This window comes from Chionomys nivalis, chromosome 4, assembly GCF_950005125.1.
Source record: "Chionomys nivalis chromosome 4, mChiNiv1.1, whole genome shotgun sequence".
In the NCBI taxonomy this organism is placed as follows: Eukaryota; Metazoa; Chordata; class Mammalia; order Rodentia; family Cricetidae; genus Chionomys; species Chionomys nivalis.
The window spans coordinates 83,908,151-83,924,501 of record NC_080089.1 but is presented as its reverse complement, the minus strand read 5'-3'; the positions used below and the strand labels follow the sequence as shown (position 1 = coordinate 83,924,501).

The window sequence follows — 16,351 nt, the reverse complement described above, 5'->3', positions numbered from 1 at the left end:
AGATACAGACTGAGGTCTGTAATATGCAAGGTGCATTGGCTATGTACTAGGTACAGGGAAGGTTTTTTTTTTAATATTTATTTATTATGTACACAATATTCAGTCTGTGTGCATGTCTGCAGGCCAGAAGTCTCTCTGTGTGCATGTCTGCAGGCCAGAAAAGGGCACCAGAGCTCTTTACAGATGGTTGTGAGCCACCATGTGGTTGCTGGGAATTGAACTCAGGACCTTTGGAAGAGTAGGCAATGCTCTTAACCACTGAGCCATCTCTCCAGCCCCAGGGAAGGGTTTTAATGATATGAAAATGTGGGCGATGAGCCCCCTGGTCCCAGGCACTGATAACTGATAGAGCTAAGAGACATCTTTTATTCCAATTTTCTTGAGACAGGTAACTAATGTAATGTGAGTTTCTTAAGAGCATAGGGATGGGAATAACAGTGTTAGAGGAAACATAGTAAAGTCTACGAGACTGAAATAGACTACATTTGAAAATGTAGGCAGAGCACAGGTCTGTCTTGTAAGGTTTGTGAGTCTTTAGTTTTACATCACTCTTTCTGGTCAGTCAGATAGAATTCATGGCCACTTACTCCCTCAGCTGCTCTTCAGTGTCGTTCCCCCCTCCCACCGTCCCTTCCTGAACATGTAACAGTTACCAAGTTGTGCTACTCCTATCTTAAATGTTTTTTTTAATTGCTATTTCCCCTCTTCTGATTGTTACAGTCCCTATCATCTTTTATTATTTCCGTGTGTGGAATTAAAGTAAGAAAGTCTTTGTGCGGGCAGTGGTGGCGCACGCCTTTAATCCCAGCACTCGGGAGGCAGAGGCAGGCGGATCTCTGTGAGTTCGAGACCAGCCTGGTCTACAAGAGCTAGTTCCAGGACAGGCTCCAAAACCACAGAGAAACCCTGTCTCGAAAAACCAAAAAAAAAAAAAAAAAAAAAAAAGAAAGTCTTTGTGTATATTCTCTAAGCATTTTTTCTGCTGTAGCCAGAATAATTTCTTTGTAAGTGCCATGTCTACCTGGAAACATTTCGATATTTTGTTTTTATAGACTGAATTTGACTAGTTTAGTCATTTCTCTAAAGTATGATCATACTTGATAGATTGGCTTATTGAGGGTAGGGGCGTTTCTGTCCTGCTGACTCTCGATTGGTGATCACTAAATCACAGTTGCACAGTGATCATTCCTGTATTTGCCTAGTGCCTGAAGGAGAAAGGAGGGAGCTCATGGTGACACTTAGGTTCGAACAAAGCTAATATAGAGTTACCAGTGTGAAAGGTGACTTTGGCTGCAGTGTGGAAGGTGTTTTCTGGCAGAAGAAATTGTGACCAATACTGAAAATTGTCTGTATGTGTAGTGAGTACGCAGCACCAAATCTGTGTTGAAGAGGTTCTAAGTTCTTCAGAAGAACTTCATGTGTACTTTTACAGTTTTCAAATCATTTTTTATTCCAGTTACTCCTAAATCTTTTTAATAATTTCATTGCAGCCTTGATTAATGATAGTTCATTTATTTTCTTTTTAGCAGACATTTTACCAAACCTACATCATTCCTCACCAGATGTGTCTTGTGTCTCTGATACAAATAGTGTGTATGAAAGAATTCGACTTGAGAAACTTCCTTTTGCCCATAGAGCTGTTAGTGTCAGCACAGATGCAAGTGGGTGCAACTTCGCAATCCTACAGTCAGACCCTAAAACAAGGTATAATTGTCTTTAATCCATTTTATTTTTAGAAGGAATAATCATTAGACCTTCTTCTGTTTTCAGTAGCTCCTGATGCAAATTAAATTGAGGCGCTGTTACCAAGCTCTAGAGGCCTTCAACAGATGAGTGTTACAAGGGTGGTCAGGAGGGGATGTTGGCTACACCGGGGAGAGTGTGTGTTCCCCTAGTTTATAACCTGATTTTGAAAACAAAAATGCATATGCCCACAAAGGGTCTGTCTTTAGTACGTGTTAGACTTGGGGTTCTCAGATTCTGAAGAATAGATTATAAATATTTTTTCGGTATAAAAGTTTCTGTCTCTTAAATGTGATAATTGACAAAAAAGAGGTGTTGTGGTCGCATGTTGGGTAAACATGTTCTGACTGCATTAGTACAGGGAGAAATGAACATCAGTGGCATTGTTGGGAGGGAGGAAGGCCGGGAGTCAGGTGACCATCCATTCTGGTTTACTTAGGTTTCCAGTTTAGCACTGAAAGTGTCATAAGCTGGGAAAACCCCCAGTCCAAGGCAAAGCAAGAACATCAGTCACTTTCCTTATAGATAAAATGTAGAGAACAGGGTACGATTAAAGACATATAGCACTCAGGGTGGTAGAATGATTGTATATATTTTACTTGCTTGAGTAACTATTCTTGATCTGTGACTTTATTTGCTTAGTTCCTTTTTTTCACTTGTAAAATAAGTTATGTAAAAAAGGAAAAACTTGGAAACTTTTCTTATTTTTATTGTTTTCAGTTATGTTGTTTAATATTCTATTAAATATTTAACATTTTTGGGGTGATATGCTTGTATTTAGAAAATGCCAGAATTAGACATTTCTAAGTTTAAGTAAGCCATTTCTTCTCAAGGGAATCAGCTTGGAATCTGTTTTCTTGTTTTCTTCAAAGTAGTAATTATTTCTTTTTCATTTCTAGCCTTTATGAAATTCCAGTTGTGTCTTCATCATCCTTTTTTGAAGAATTTGGCAAGCTCCTGAGGGAAACAGATGAAATGGATAACATCCATGATGTGACATTTCAAGTTGGCAATAGACTCTTCCCTGCTCATAAATACGTGTTAGCAGTGCGCTCTGACTTCTTCCAGAAGTTGTTTCTTTCAGATGGTACTCCTTCAGAACTGACTGATGTGTACCGGAAAGATGAAGATGCTGCAGGCTGCCATCTCTTTGTGGTGGAGAAAGTCCATCCCGACTTGTTCGAATACCTCTTACAGTTCATGTATACAGATACCTGTGACTTCTTAACTCATGGCTTCAAACCAAGAATACTCATGAACAAAAAGGCAGAAGACTGTAAGGGCTCCTCAGATTCTCATATGAATAAAATGAATTGCCATGCGGATGATAACCAGAAGGCAGCATTTGAGGTTTACAAAAACAACCAAACTCACACAATTAGTGAAAGGCAGAAAAACAAACACAAATCTTCCAAAAAGGGAAAAGGTGTTGGGGAAGATGATCCTGTAAGGATGTTGCAAAATGTTGCAAAGAAATTTGGCCTCAGTGATTTGAGTAGCAGGTACAGTTCTTGGTCTACTTGCCTTGTCCAGTCCTGCTTTGAAGTGGTTGTTGGCTTTTCTCTCTTTCCTTTCACTTTTGTCTTTGGGAGATGTACATGCATATGCGCCTTTCTCTCACTGCTGTTTTCTGGACAGTTAACTACTTAGGAACTTACTTCCTCATTTGAAATTGAAGAACAGAAAGTTTGCTGGTTTCAGGTGCTGTGCTGTGCGTGTGTAACAGGGAGCGCGACTTAGTTCCTTATAACCTGTTGTGTGCTGAAAAGACCTACAGCCTTTCTGCTCGCCCCAGACAGGCCAGCTTCACCGACCTCGTTCTCCAGTGTGAAGTCCTTGTGTTGTTGATCAACGCTTGCCGTTGACTTACTAAAGTGTCTCGTGGCACCTGTCACATTATGAACCTGCACTGATATGCTGTTCCTCTAACAAGGCTTTCAGATGAAGCTGCTTGTGCTGGAATAACCATTGTCATGTATTTGGGACAGGGAGGACTGTGTACTGTGATTTCATTGGAAAATACACAAAGACCATGTGATAGCTTGTGTTTGTGACTTGTCAGCCATGATATTAAGCATATTTTAAATTCCAATGAAGAGTGATTTGTTAGAGCTTGAAATGAGGTTTCTTGAGACTTTCTAGGAGCATGATGTAGCTGTGTTTAACTGCAAGCCTGACGGTTAGATTTTTGTTGGGTGTTGGTTTTAGTAGAAGACTATCTCCACCTGTTGTCAATTTATGTTTTTCTTTGATAGGTTAGATGGAGTCAGATTTGAAAATGAAAAAATTAATGTTATTGAGAAGAAAACTGGTGATAAACTGAAGCTAAGTCAGAAAAAATGGTAAGTTAGTAGATGAGGGTCAGCCCTGCGTATTTAGAGGTTTGGTTTGTAAGACAGAAGTAGAGCTCCTTGCAGCTGTCAGGAGAAGGGAGACGCCGGTTATCTCTGCCCCTTCGGGAGGCTTAGGAAGCCACCGATCTAGACAGACACTGCCTGCTCACGTCGTTGGAGGAGATCATTCTTTCTTCTTTATTCGGATTAAGAAAGAGATTTTATTTGTTGCTTTTTCTTCAACTGTGAATCTTATAAGTAGGGTTTTATGCAGACCTCCTCCCCCATTCAGCTGTTTAAGTATTTTCATTATGATTGTTTTGTTTAGTATGTTTTTTTTCCAGAATATATATACTACATGTTAAAAAGTTTTGTATTAGGTACTTTATAGGTGATGTCTTGAAGAAAGAGAAAATAATGATTACTTGGCGTGCAGTATGCTGTTTAATAATAGAATAAAGGGCTTTGAGTGTGCCACTGATTGTCACTAATTCCTTGCCTACAATTAAAAAGATAATCAAGGGGGACGTTTTAGTATTCAGTTCTCTTTTAAAAAAATTAAAAATGATTTGGCTATTATTGTCTTTTTTGAGATATTGAGAGGTGAGGTACATGTGTATTTGTAGTGTATATATTCTTGCCAACATTTTGCTAAGATTAAAGTTAAGCCAAATCCATAGACTTTTTCATCCCTCTGTAAATATGCAGAAAATTGATCTTTGTTTGATTAAATTTTTTTTTTCAGTTCATTTCTCCATGATGTTACCATGAAGTCTGTGGATGGAAAGGAATTCCCCTGTCATAAATGTGTGCTCTGTGCCAGACTTGGTAGGTGGAGTCTTGTTAGCGACTGAGTCCTGTGTTTGTTCTGTCCCCCTCTTCTCACTGCACCGCTTCTCTTCCAGAATATTTCCGCAGCATGCTGAGCAGCTCCTGGATTGAGGTGAGGTGTAGAGTGTAGGCATTCCTGCATATCCTGGGGATTGGGGTGGGGGTGTTCTATATAAAACATTCAGAATTGGAACTTGGTATTTTGGATTAGTTCTACATTTCATTTATGTTACATTATGTGTATTCAAGTTTTCTAGAAAATACCAGCATTTGGAAGATAAAATTATTGTCGTAAAGCTGTTAAAAACATCACAATCTCATCACCATTTTTGAGACACACATTAGGACTGTCCTTGTGTGTCTTGCTTTCTGAATTTTCTATGTCCCTTTTTTTAATGTTATGTTTTAAAATTAAGTGTCTTATTTTAGATTTGTATTTTATAAATTCTTCCAAGGGTCTTTGATGTGATTTCCTGTCCAAAGTTTTCATACTAGTAAATCATCTAACAATATGGTAGTAGTTTGTTGTTTCAGATTAATGAGTTGATTTTGTCTTATGCGCTCATAGGCCTCCAGATGTGCAGCTCTGGAAATGCCAATACAGTCTGAGATTCTGAGAGTTATTGTTGACTACCTCTATACTGATGAAGCTGTGGTCATAAAAGGTATGAACACAAGGAAATTTAGCTGGCTCTGCTATAATAGGAGAATGATAAAGTCTACATGAACCATAGCCCCCTCTTATATTGTCTTTAGAAGCTTAATTTAAAATAAGTAACAGATTATTACAAATAATAAGAAAAATTACATTTTCATTGCCCTGAATCATTCTTTTTAGAATCATGTGTTATAGTTAAAATTAGTGTTAGAAGTTTCATCTCTCTAACTTCCTCTATGTTAGGATTGTGAATACAAGGAGTGTAATTTTTGACAAATTTTCTATGAACTTTCTCCCTTCTAATAACATGTCAGCAGTGAAACAGGTGGACTAAAAGGAAGTTCGTGAAGAAACTAACTTGTTCCCATTGTTGAGCAGAACTCATGCTTTAATTGTGAGTCTAATTTGCTGTGGTTCTGAGCGAACATTCGTGGGGTTCATTATGCCATTAGTTTTTCGGCACAGATATTTTAAAGTGAAAAGTCCCTCTTTGCAAGAAATCACAGTCTAGCGGGGGAGAACCAAATTGTGTTAGAAGGCAAGTGTCCATAGTAGGGTAGTTTTCTGACAATAGACGCATCTTGTAGGAAGTATCTCAGTCTGCATGAGGAGATCTGGGTGGTCTCTTCAGATGTGTTTGACTGAGAGTGAGATTCTGAAGATTTGTGTACTTGATGTGTAACTGAGACTTTAAAATATATACCTGTTATTTATATATTTGAAATGAATAATATATTTTAAAAAGATATGTATATTTCTTTTTGAAAATTGAGGTATTCACATCCAATAAATTACTCATTTCTAAAGTACATATCTGTTGTTTGTTAAAATTTAAAATTGTGCCCTTGTCACCATTTTCATATTGTACAGTATTTTCACCTGTAGATTAATATGAGAAAGCTGCCATTTTAGCAGTGTCCTGAGTGTAGGGCATGGGGGTGCGGCCATAGTTTTTAATGTATAGGATTTGTAGTTACTACTTTTATCAAAGTAATTATTCTCAGAATTTTTTTTGCCACTGTTTTAAATGGAAATATTCTCTTTCTTTACTTCGTGTGTGTGTGTGTGTGTGTGTGTGTGTGTGTGTCTATGAAGGTTCCCCTAGAGACTAGATGAGTCAGATACCCTAGTGCTGGAGGTCAGAATCAATTTTTGGAGTTGGTTCTCTCCCTCCACCCTGTGGATCTTGGGGACTGAACTGTGGTTGTCACACTTGGTGATAAGCAGTTTAACTAACTCAGCCGTCCAGCCAGCCCTTGCTATGTTCAGAAAAAGTGATTTTCTAATTTTCTAGTTTTAGGGAAGAATTTTACTGTCAGGACAATCCTGTTTCATTCTAACTCAGTGTCATTATTACTCAAAAATAGATTTTTATAGCCTTTTTTATAGCCTATTTTGTTCTGTTGTCATATCTTTTTATAGTATTGCGTGCCATCATCATAGGTCTGTTACTGATGTAAAATGTGTCATCAGGGAAAAAAATACATTTCTACGATTGTTGTTTGGTGTGTGGCTATGTTTATGGTATTTTGTTTTTTTAATTAATTGAAATTTTTTATTCTTGAGAATTTCATATATATGTACAATGAAATATGGTCATATTCAACCTTGCTTTCCCCCTCCAACTCCTTCTGTGTATCTCCCAACATTTTCCCCTCCCAACTTCCTTTTCTTATTTATTTATTTATGGCAGACTACTAAGTATAGTCAGTGCTTGACTCTACATGACTCTGCGGTATTCCACAGAAGCACAGGGTACTTGACTCTCTACTTGTTAGTTTTAGGAATATTTCTTACTGGAGTGGGAAATCATAAACAAGTCAGACATTCTAGTAGCCTTTTGTACTGAAATAATCTCTTCAGGTTGATGATTTTATGGTCCCATTGTGGGAATGTATAAGCGCAGGATAGCTGTGGTTCATGTTACTGTCAACGTAACAAAATGTAGAGTTAACTGGAGGGAGATGGACCGACCTCTGGACATGTGTGCCTGCTAGGGATTATCCTAATTATGGTAATGAAGATAGGAAGAACCATCCACTGTGGGGCTGAATTCCCTGGATTGGGGTCCTGTCTGAATAGAAAAGGGGGACCGAGCTAAGTATGTATCCATTACTTTCTTCTCACTGGTAGCAATGTCGCCAGCTTCTTCAGTCTCCTGTCGCGCTGACTGCCCCTGCTGTAATAGACTGTGTGTTGAACTACAAGCCAGAGTAAACCTTTTGTTCTGAGTTGCGTTAGTTGGGATTTTAATAGGAAGAGAACTTTAAATTTCAAGGCATTTTAGGGATTTTTTTTTCTAGTTGTTCGCTTGAATGGTGTAGATTATTTGATGAGTTCACAATTTGTTGTATTTGTCTGACATGTAGAAGAGAATCATAAGCCTCTTTATGTCTTAACTTTTTGCTTTTTACTAGTTAAAATGGTTACAGAATAACAGTAATTTTTTTTCTTTTTTTCTTCTTGTTAGAGTCTCAAAATGTGGATTTTATTTGTAGTGTTCTTGTAGTGGCCGATCAGCTTCTCATAACGAGATTAAAGGAAGCCTGTGAAGGAGCATTGACTGAAAAACGTGAGTATCAGAATTAGAACTGCCATGTCTTCAGAATAATGCAGTCTGCTTTATTGTGTTAGCTTTATTTTCCATTATGGTGAAACGTCATTGTTATGTGTGTCTGCTTTTCAAAAAACTCAAGATCGTTGGTCATGGTGGCACACACCTTAATTTCCAGCACTTGGGAGGTAGAGGCAGGTATGTCTTTGTGAGTTTGAAGTTAGCCTGGTCTATGTAGAGAGATCCAGGCCAGAGCTCTTGGTCTACATAGAGAGTTCCAGAGCTACATAAGTGAGATTCCACCTCAAAAACAAACAAAAAACAAATACTCAACTTAGAAAGTAAATATTAATTTTTATGTGTGGTTTGCCATTTGCGCCCCACTTCTTCAAACTGTAGAAATGACTTAGCTATGCAGGCCATGTGTTTTTCATTTTTCCACCGTTTGGTTCTCACTGTGTTGAGCTCAGTGTTACTGATCCTTTCAGTGCCACAGTGGTCTTGAAATGCCCTTTCTCCTCTCCTGTCTTTATTTAGATAATTTTGTTTATTCTGATATGAAAGGCGGGAGGCTGCTTTGGGAAATATGGAAGAAGTTCTGTTAATTTTTTTTTTTTTTTTTGGATAGGAGCTTGCCTGACTTTCTTGTCTTTTTAAGTATTGTGGACTGTCCTTTCCTTGATTAACAATAGGAAAATAGCCCTGATTTTCTTTCCATAATCAAGAAAAGACGCTACTGTAAAGGACTTAGTGTGGCATAGTTGTACAGTATATATCTAGATGTTTCCGTTCGCTCAGTGGTCCCTGCTGACCTCCTTGGATATTTTCCCTAGTCTTTGCTGCAAAGTTGCTTTAACTGGTGATGAATTCCTAGCAGAAGGGCTCCATGGAAGTGTGTTTAGTCATTGCACACATCATTTCCACATGAGCAGTTCACAGAGAGCTTTTGTGTGATCTGCTTTCATTTTCTGAGATGATTTCATCTTTGGTTGCAGTTTTAGCTTAGGCAGAGGGAGACTGCGACTGTTATTGACTATGATTTTAACTTTTGACAGTTTGGGGGAGAAAGAAAAATGAAATGGGAGAAGACTGAAGACCAACTGTAGAAAGCAGCTTATTCTTCTCTTGACTGGACCTTAGTATAAGAAGAAGATGAGAGTTTTAGGTAGCTGTAGTTACAAGCAGATGGAATATTCTTAGAGGGTTTCTAGCAGAATAATGTGTCCCATAGAACATCACGAAGCATTAGGAATCCTGGGCTCTTGTGTAGTCTTATGCACTGGCATGGACAATACTATAGATCAGTTAAGTTTTAGAATGTCTGTCAGTTTCTTCTAGTCATAATGCCTCTTTAGTTTGTAGTTGTCAGTTCTGAGACAAGATCTATGTATGTAGCCCAGACTGGTGAATGCATAGAAGCCCTCCTCGGCCTGAGTGTGGATTACAGGATGTGCACTGCCATGCCCCCCGGTCTTTTTAGTGTTAGAGAAGATGCTTGTGCTACATGAATGGAAAGGAGTGTTCACTGGTGAAAGTGAAAAATATCCAAGGCTTTTGTGGGGAAGAATGGTAGTTCTTATGTATTTGCTTTCAGCTAACACTAATCCCCCTTCTGTATTTTGTTTTCTCTAAAATTTGTGTGTCCAAGCTTTCTTCCCTTCGAAACCAGTCAGTTAAACTTACTTTAGCATACCGTAATAAAACTCATTTCTGTATTCATCTCAGTATTCATTTCTTTGTTTAGAGATAGTTTTCTTTTTTTAAATGTTTAAATTGTGTAACTTTAAAATGCAAGTATTTCACTTGTTAAAATAAATCCTTTTCATCTAATTTTGCAAATCTCTTTTCTCTGTAGTTACCCTTAAGAATGCTGCTATGCTGCTGGAGTTTGCAGCAATGTACAATGCTGAGCAGTTGAAACTGTCTTGTTTACAGTTCATAGGGCTGAATATGGCAGCCTTACTTGAAGCAAGGTTGGTTGGGTTTCTATGCTATATGATTTTTGCACCAGCAGATGTTTGTATATAAATAAAAGATGCACTTGGACTTTAAAATTGAATATATATTTACCAAGGTGGGAAGAATTTGACAAATGCTAAGGAACCATCACTTTCAAGATTAGAGGTACCGTGGAAACTTCCAGTGTTTCTAACAATAATTTAAAAATTATTTTTTTTATTGAGGCAGGTTTTGGCTATGTGGCCCAGGACAGTTTTATGCTCCCTACTCATTAGGATTCTGTATGTGTATCAGGCCTATTTACACTTGAATTCTTTTGTTTTTAATGAAAAATTTTGCACCTAAAGAAGATAAAATATTACTTCTCACTGCTAAGTCAGTGGTCAGAAAAATGAGACTACATTTGTGAGCGAAGATTTTTGGAATTGGAATCTTTAGTGTCAGTTTGCATTTTAAGATATTTAAGATAATTTATCTTCTCTTTGTTTTATTTCAATAATAATAATAGTAGTAGCTAATACTACTTATTATAATAATTTTATATATACACACATATATATGTAGTTTTTTATTTTGTATGATAAGTTACAATAATTAATATTTAGTATTTTATATATACTGGACATTTTTCTAAAAATGGTCCATAGACTGATTAATTTTCACATACTTAGTTTTTCTTAATATTCTTGTTTTCAAATGAGAAGACTTGGAGAATTTTTGTCCTTTTTAATTTGGGTGGCAAGAGCTGAGAAAATCTTGGTCATTACAAATGGTAGCAAATGACACGGTGCATGCTCTTAATCTTAGCACTCTGAAGGCAGAGGCAAGTGAATCTCTGTTGAGTTCAAGGTCAGCTTGGTCTACATAGCAAACTCTGGGACAGACAAGGCTATATAGTGAAATGTGTATCAAAGCAGCAACAGTGAAATGAATAAAGCAAAGCTAATGATAACAACTTACCCACCCACTTTGCAAATTCAACATGATTTTTATTTAACGTTTTTTTAAACACTGAAATAAAGGGCTCTGTTTTTCTCTTGAGATGAATCATGAATGGTCTTAATAATCACCAGCTAGGACTGATTGAAAGACAATTCTGTTTCCATTTAAGCATTTTTTTTGTGATTAAATTTTTAAAATTCAAATTAAATTAAAAAATATATTAGAAGCTGATTAGATTTCTGGATTTAGTTTCATTTCTGACATTAGTGATTCTCTTGAGCAGGTTTATTTTTCTGTATTGTCAAATTAATCAATCTCATTCAGTTGGTCAGATAAGAGGCTACCAAAAAACAAAACAAATACCAATATTTTCAAAACTAATATAATGGAAAATGCTGTATCACATGGTTTTCTGTTATCCTGAGACAGATGTTTCCTCTGAGTCACTTCGGGATAGCACCTGCTGTGGTGATGTCTCTGAGTGATTGTGCATGAGTTGACAAGCATAACTTTGTAGGTCAAGTTAAGTGTTCTTAATCAGGTATGTGTTTGCTAAAAGTAAAAACAAAACGTACAGAAATATTAAAAGGAGGACTGTAACAAAATTTACTTAGCATTGCAACCTAATGTAAGTAATTATCCTACAGGTGCTGAAACTTACGGTACAAATTTGCATATGAAAGTTGCTTTGTACTAGTTGTAGAAATAGCTTTAAAAACAACATAATGCATGTGTATGTATACATATTACTTTGTATATATAAAACAACTACACACACACACACAAATGGATGTAAACCTTGTTTTAAATTTTCACTGATGCCTAAAATACTTTCTGGAACCTGTGAGACTTGAATTCATGTTGGATATAATTGAAGTAATCCAAATTTCATTTTATTCTGGAAGATGTTAAGACTCAGAAGCAAAGTGAGGTCCTCTTGGTCGTGGAGGTAATTGAGAGCAGTGATAATGCGAGGACACCCTGGATACCTGGGTGCCCTGGTGCTTAAGGCAGTGTTCTGTCTTTGCAGCACTCTTTACACAGTTGGTCTGTACAGTTAGGGAAGAAGGTTGAGAAATGAGTATCTGGTATCATGTTGCAGTTGAAAAGATTATATTTGTTCCCATTCCAAAGACTTGCTTTAGTTTTATCAAGATATTTATATAATATGTTTGCTGGTTACCTAAAATTTATAGCATATAACTATACCTATTTCAAAAGGAATTTTTATAGCTAGTGTATGTAAACTTGAAAAAGAACTTTGTTATTTATTTGACAATTTGAAATAAACATACTTGGAAATCTTGATAGCTGCTAAATTTGAGTCTTAAGCTAGAATTTTACTTTCTGTTTTTCAGGTCTCTTGATGTTTTAAGTGAGGATGTTTTGAAGGATCTTTCCATATTTTACCGAAAAATGGTAATATTTTTGTTTTCTCAGTACAGATTTTGTAAGCTATGGAATTACCTTTAAAAACAGGGTATTAGACCAGACATGACAATGGAATAGTTTCATAGTGAATGCAAATATATTAACTTTTAGAAACTAGAACCTAGCATTTCTTTCAAGTCTCAGATAAGTGTGAAAATCAAAATTGAGGCATAATAAAATTAATACATCTAATTTCTTTATAATAAAAATTGCTGTTTTAAAGTTTTAGTTAGAAAGGTCAGAACAGTACAAAGCATGGAGTCACATGACTCCTGAGAGATGGATTAGTCTACACTTAAAGAAAGCAGAGCTGCCTTTCAGCCCCCACCACCAACAATTTTATGTAATACACTTTTTATTGAATCTATTAAAAAACTTTCCCCATTGTATTTGAGTTGTTAGGCATCCTAGACTTTTTCCTAGTTAATGTTACCACCTGACATTATAAGTGGTACATTTTATCAATTTTTATAAGTCTTCACAAATTTTGTATTTAAAAAGTGTTATATTTCATTCTGTAGATTCCAGCAATGGAGAGAAGAGTCATCACACCATACCAAGACGGACCAGATATTAGCTACATGCAAGTAGAGGATGGAGATGTCTTTTTCAAAGAAGAAATAAATATGGAACCAAATCACTCGTAAGCATTGTTCTCTTTTTTCTTTCCCTCTTTCTCTTCTTCCTTACCCTGTTGGAATTTGACATTTTATATTAATATTGGAATTATAAATTGATAACTTCTCTTATAGGAAGTAAGAATATGCAGTTTTGTTTTGAGATAATACAAAGTAATTATACATGATTGTTATTTTAAATCTAAACTGTTTAACATGTAAGTATAAAAATACTGTAGCCTTCAAATAGGCATACAGGTTAGTCAAGTGCTTTTGTCTTAATGCTCTCTTCCAAACCTCCTGGAGTTATGGTAAAGGCATTTAAAAAGGCATGCTGCTGCACTAGAGTGGAAGAACAGCAGAGGTGCCAGCAGTGGTCAGGAGATGAGCCTGGTGTTGGCTGGAAAGCAGTGGCTCTAGCGTAATGACGGCACAATGCTTGAAATTGTTTTGGAAACGCTTGATGTTCATGGCAGCCGGGCTCATGAAGATTAGGACAGATGGGTCCATCCCTTTCTGAACCCCGTTCAGCCAAGTCATTGTCTCTCCTCCATCTTGGTAGAAGACTACATGTTTGTACTCAGGCTGGACTAGAGGGCATCCTAAGAGGAATGCAGCAGCCAGAGATGGGGTGACATTTTCTCAGGAGTCCTTTGTAGACCCTGACTGCTTCAGTAGATGGTCACTCCTCTAGCTTTTTGGCATTGTGAAAAAATCCCCAAGAAAAATCTGTGAAAGGTTAAAGGGTTTGCTCTGTCCTCCAGCTTCCGAGGATTTGTTTATGTCCAGCTGGCACCTTTGAGAGTATCACGACAGTGCCAGCTGGCATGGCAGAGCAAGACTGCTCACCTCGTAAGGCCAAGGAGAGAGAGAAGGGACCAGGACACAATACACTCTTCCAAGAAATGCTCCAGTGACTTATTTCTCCTATTAGAACCTTACTTCTGAATAGATGTAAACTCATAAATTTGTTAATCCTTTGATGGAATCGGACTCCTTATTATGAAAGTCTTTCCTGTGACCCTGCTTTTGAGCCTTACTCCATCTGGGGCCACTTTGTCTGTGGGAGGATATTTCATAATCAGACCCCAACAGTGAGCCACAGAGATTGAGATTTGGAGTCAGTCCATCAACAAGATGTGGTTCTAACAATTTTGACAACCTCTGCATAGAATAAATGCCTAATTAGTATTTTAGGCTAATACCTTATTAATATTTTCAGCTCACATCATAGAATTACTTATTTCTGTGGGACAAATAACTTGGTAGGTGAAGTCTTTGGGTGTTAAAGTCATCTACGCTAGACAAACAGCTCTGTACCTCATGGAAAAATTCTTGAGTTCTAGAAGTATTCTTCTACTTTCTAAACTTTTTCCTGATGTGGTATCATTTTGTACAGTAGAAGTTACACATATTGTCCTAAAATGTATAACACACAATATTAAATTATAAAGTTCATTAACATTGAGTTAAATAACTCATTAACTACCACAAAATGATATATTCACAGCTGACTTGCAGAACTGTAGTATATAATGAGATATTAAATATTTCATTAAAATAAGACAGTTGTTGCACTCACAGATACCTACTTTCCTTTCCTGATTTATAGTATTTAATTCAAACAATTAAACATTCACTCAAATACTGTAGAGAAACTACCACAAAGGCTGCGGAGGTGTTTCCATGGGAAGGAACACTGCTGCACAAGCCTGAGGATCTGAGCTGGGACCTCAGCCCACCCTTAAAACCCAGAGCTGGCCATAGTCCTCATAGTCCAACAGCCCTGAGAGGTGAGACACAGGAGGTTCTTTGGGGCTTGCTGGCCAGACAGGCTGCAGACTCAAGGCAGGGGCCTAGGTGTTAGTGTGAAGTAATAAATACAAGCAAACATCGAGAGCTCCAGATTTAGTGAGAGATCTTGTCTGCAGGGAATACGGTAGAAGGTGATAGAGTAGGACCCCTGATGCCTTCACATTGTACAAACAAGCATGCATCTCACAAACACACACACACAGACACACACACACACACACACACACCAGCACAGAATGTTTTTATTTGAAGATTATAGTTCATGTAACTGTGTACAGTGCTGTTCCATTTATTTATTGGTAAAGGTTTTATTATGAATAGAAATCTCCTTGACCTGAGATTTCCTTCTTGTAGCCAGGATGCAGTTCAGTTCTCACTTCCTCTTGGTACAGATGTGTGTCCTCAATCTTGCCTTGGTGAAGCTGAGGGTTCCTTTGCCTTTTGAGTTTGTGCTTGATCAAACTCTTTTTGCCTTTGATTCTATGTTTGCATTTTCTAGGGAAACAATGTTCAAGAAGGCAAAAACAAGAGCTAAAAAGAAGCCGCGGAAGCGTTCTGACAGTTCTGGAGGCTACAACCTTTCAGACATTATTCAGAGTCCACCATCAGCAGGTTAGTATGTTTGAGTATATTTTTGGTCTGTGTGTGGAGGTCAGAGACAACTGTTAGTGATTTCTGTCCTTCACCATTATGTGGGCTCCAGGGATCAAATGCAGGTCATCATGATTCACCAATCACAAGAACCTTTACTTGCTGGTCCATCTGCAGCCTTAATTTAAAATTTTTTATTAGTTGCTGAAAATATAAAAGATATATGCAGGCACACACATGCAACATATGAACACTATTTAGACTCACTGTTAATTTATTGCCACATTTTCTTCCTTCTCTCCCCTCACCCTTTCCTTTCTGTGGTTCTGAGGACTGACCCTGGGCCTCATACATGCCAGGCAGTGTTCCTGCATTGCAGCTCTGTATAAATTGCATCTTCTGTAAGAAGCACAGTTGCTTGTTGCCCACCATTGTCCTCTAAACATTCCACACACAATGCAAATGCTGACAGAGCTGTTTTTAGCCTATCTGCCTGGAATACTCTCTAGATACACTGTTTCTCATAAATATTATAATAAAACTCTTAAGAACACTCTCCTCTAAAACCCCAATACCAGCATCAGATAGTTAACATAGTACTATAGCTTTACCCAGTGCTAGCTTCTGCATTCAGAGTTCCATAGTTACTCAACAAACTGTTTTTAGAGTGTTGTTTCAACCACTGTTTCTTGTTCTATCAAGGTTAGCACTGCCTTTGCTTGTTAGTATCTCTTAGCTAGAACAGTGTCTTCCATGCTATTTGTTTTGTATTGTTTTCTCAGACACTGAGGCTAGTTGTTTTATATGTTGTCCCATATTCTAGATTCATCTTATCTATATTTAAACTATACAAAATGTTAGTATGACCACAAGTAAG

The 16,351-nt window shown here is 37.3% G+C and overlaps 1 protein-coding gene across 2 annotated transcripts in view; it reads left to right on the top strand.

The window, feature by feature from the left end:
• Window positions 1-16,351, top strand: part of Ibtk (inhibitor of Bruton tyrosine kinase) — a 74,692-nt gene that overhangs the window by 26,500 nt on the left and 31,841 nt on the right. Inside the window, exons 11-21 of one of the 2 annotated variants that reach the window (XM_057767099.1) lie at window positions 1,530-1,704; window positions 2,643-3,245; window positions 3,999-4,085; window positions 4,822-4,904; window positions 4,982-5,019; window positions 5,476-5,572; window positions 8,036-8,137; window positions 9,975-10,092; window positions 12,379-12,439; window positions 12,973-13,094; window positions 15,383-15,495. In XM_057767099.1, the coding sequence (XP_057623082.1) occupies window positions 1,530-1,704; window positions 2,643-3,245; window positions 3,999-4,085; window positions 4,822-4,904; window positions 4,982-5,019; window positions 5,476-5,572; window positions 8,036-8,137; window positions 9,975-10,092; window positions 12,379-12,439; window positions 12,973-13,094; window positions 15,383-15,495 (1,599 nt within the window). Of the gene's footprint in view, window positions 1-1,526; window positions 1,705-2,642; window positions 3,246-3,998; window positions 4,086-4,821; window positions 4,905-4,981; window positions 5,020-5,475; window positions 5,573-8,035; window positions 8,138-9,974; window positions 10,093-12,378; window positions 12,440-12,972; window positions 13,095-15,382; window positions 15,496-16,351 lie in introns of both variants that reach the window. The other variant, XM_057767098.1, reaches the window with a different exon arrangement.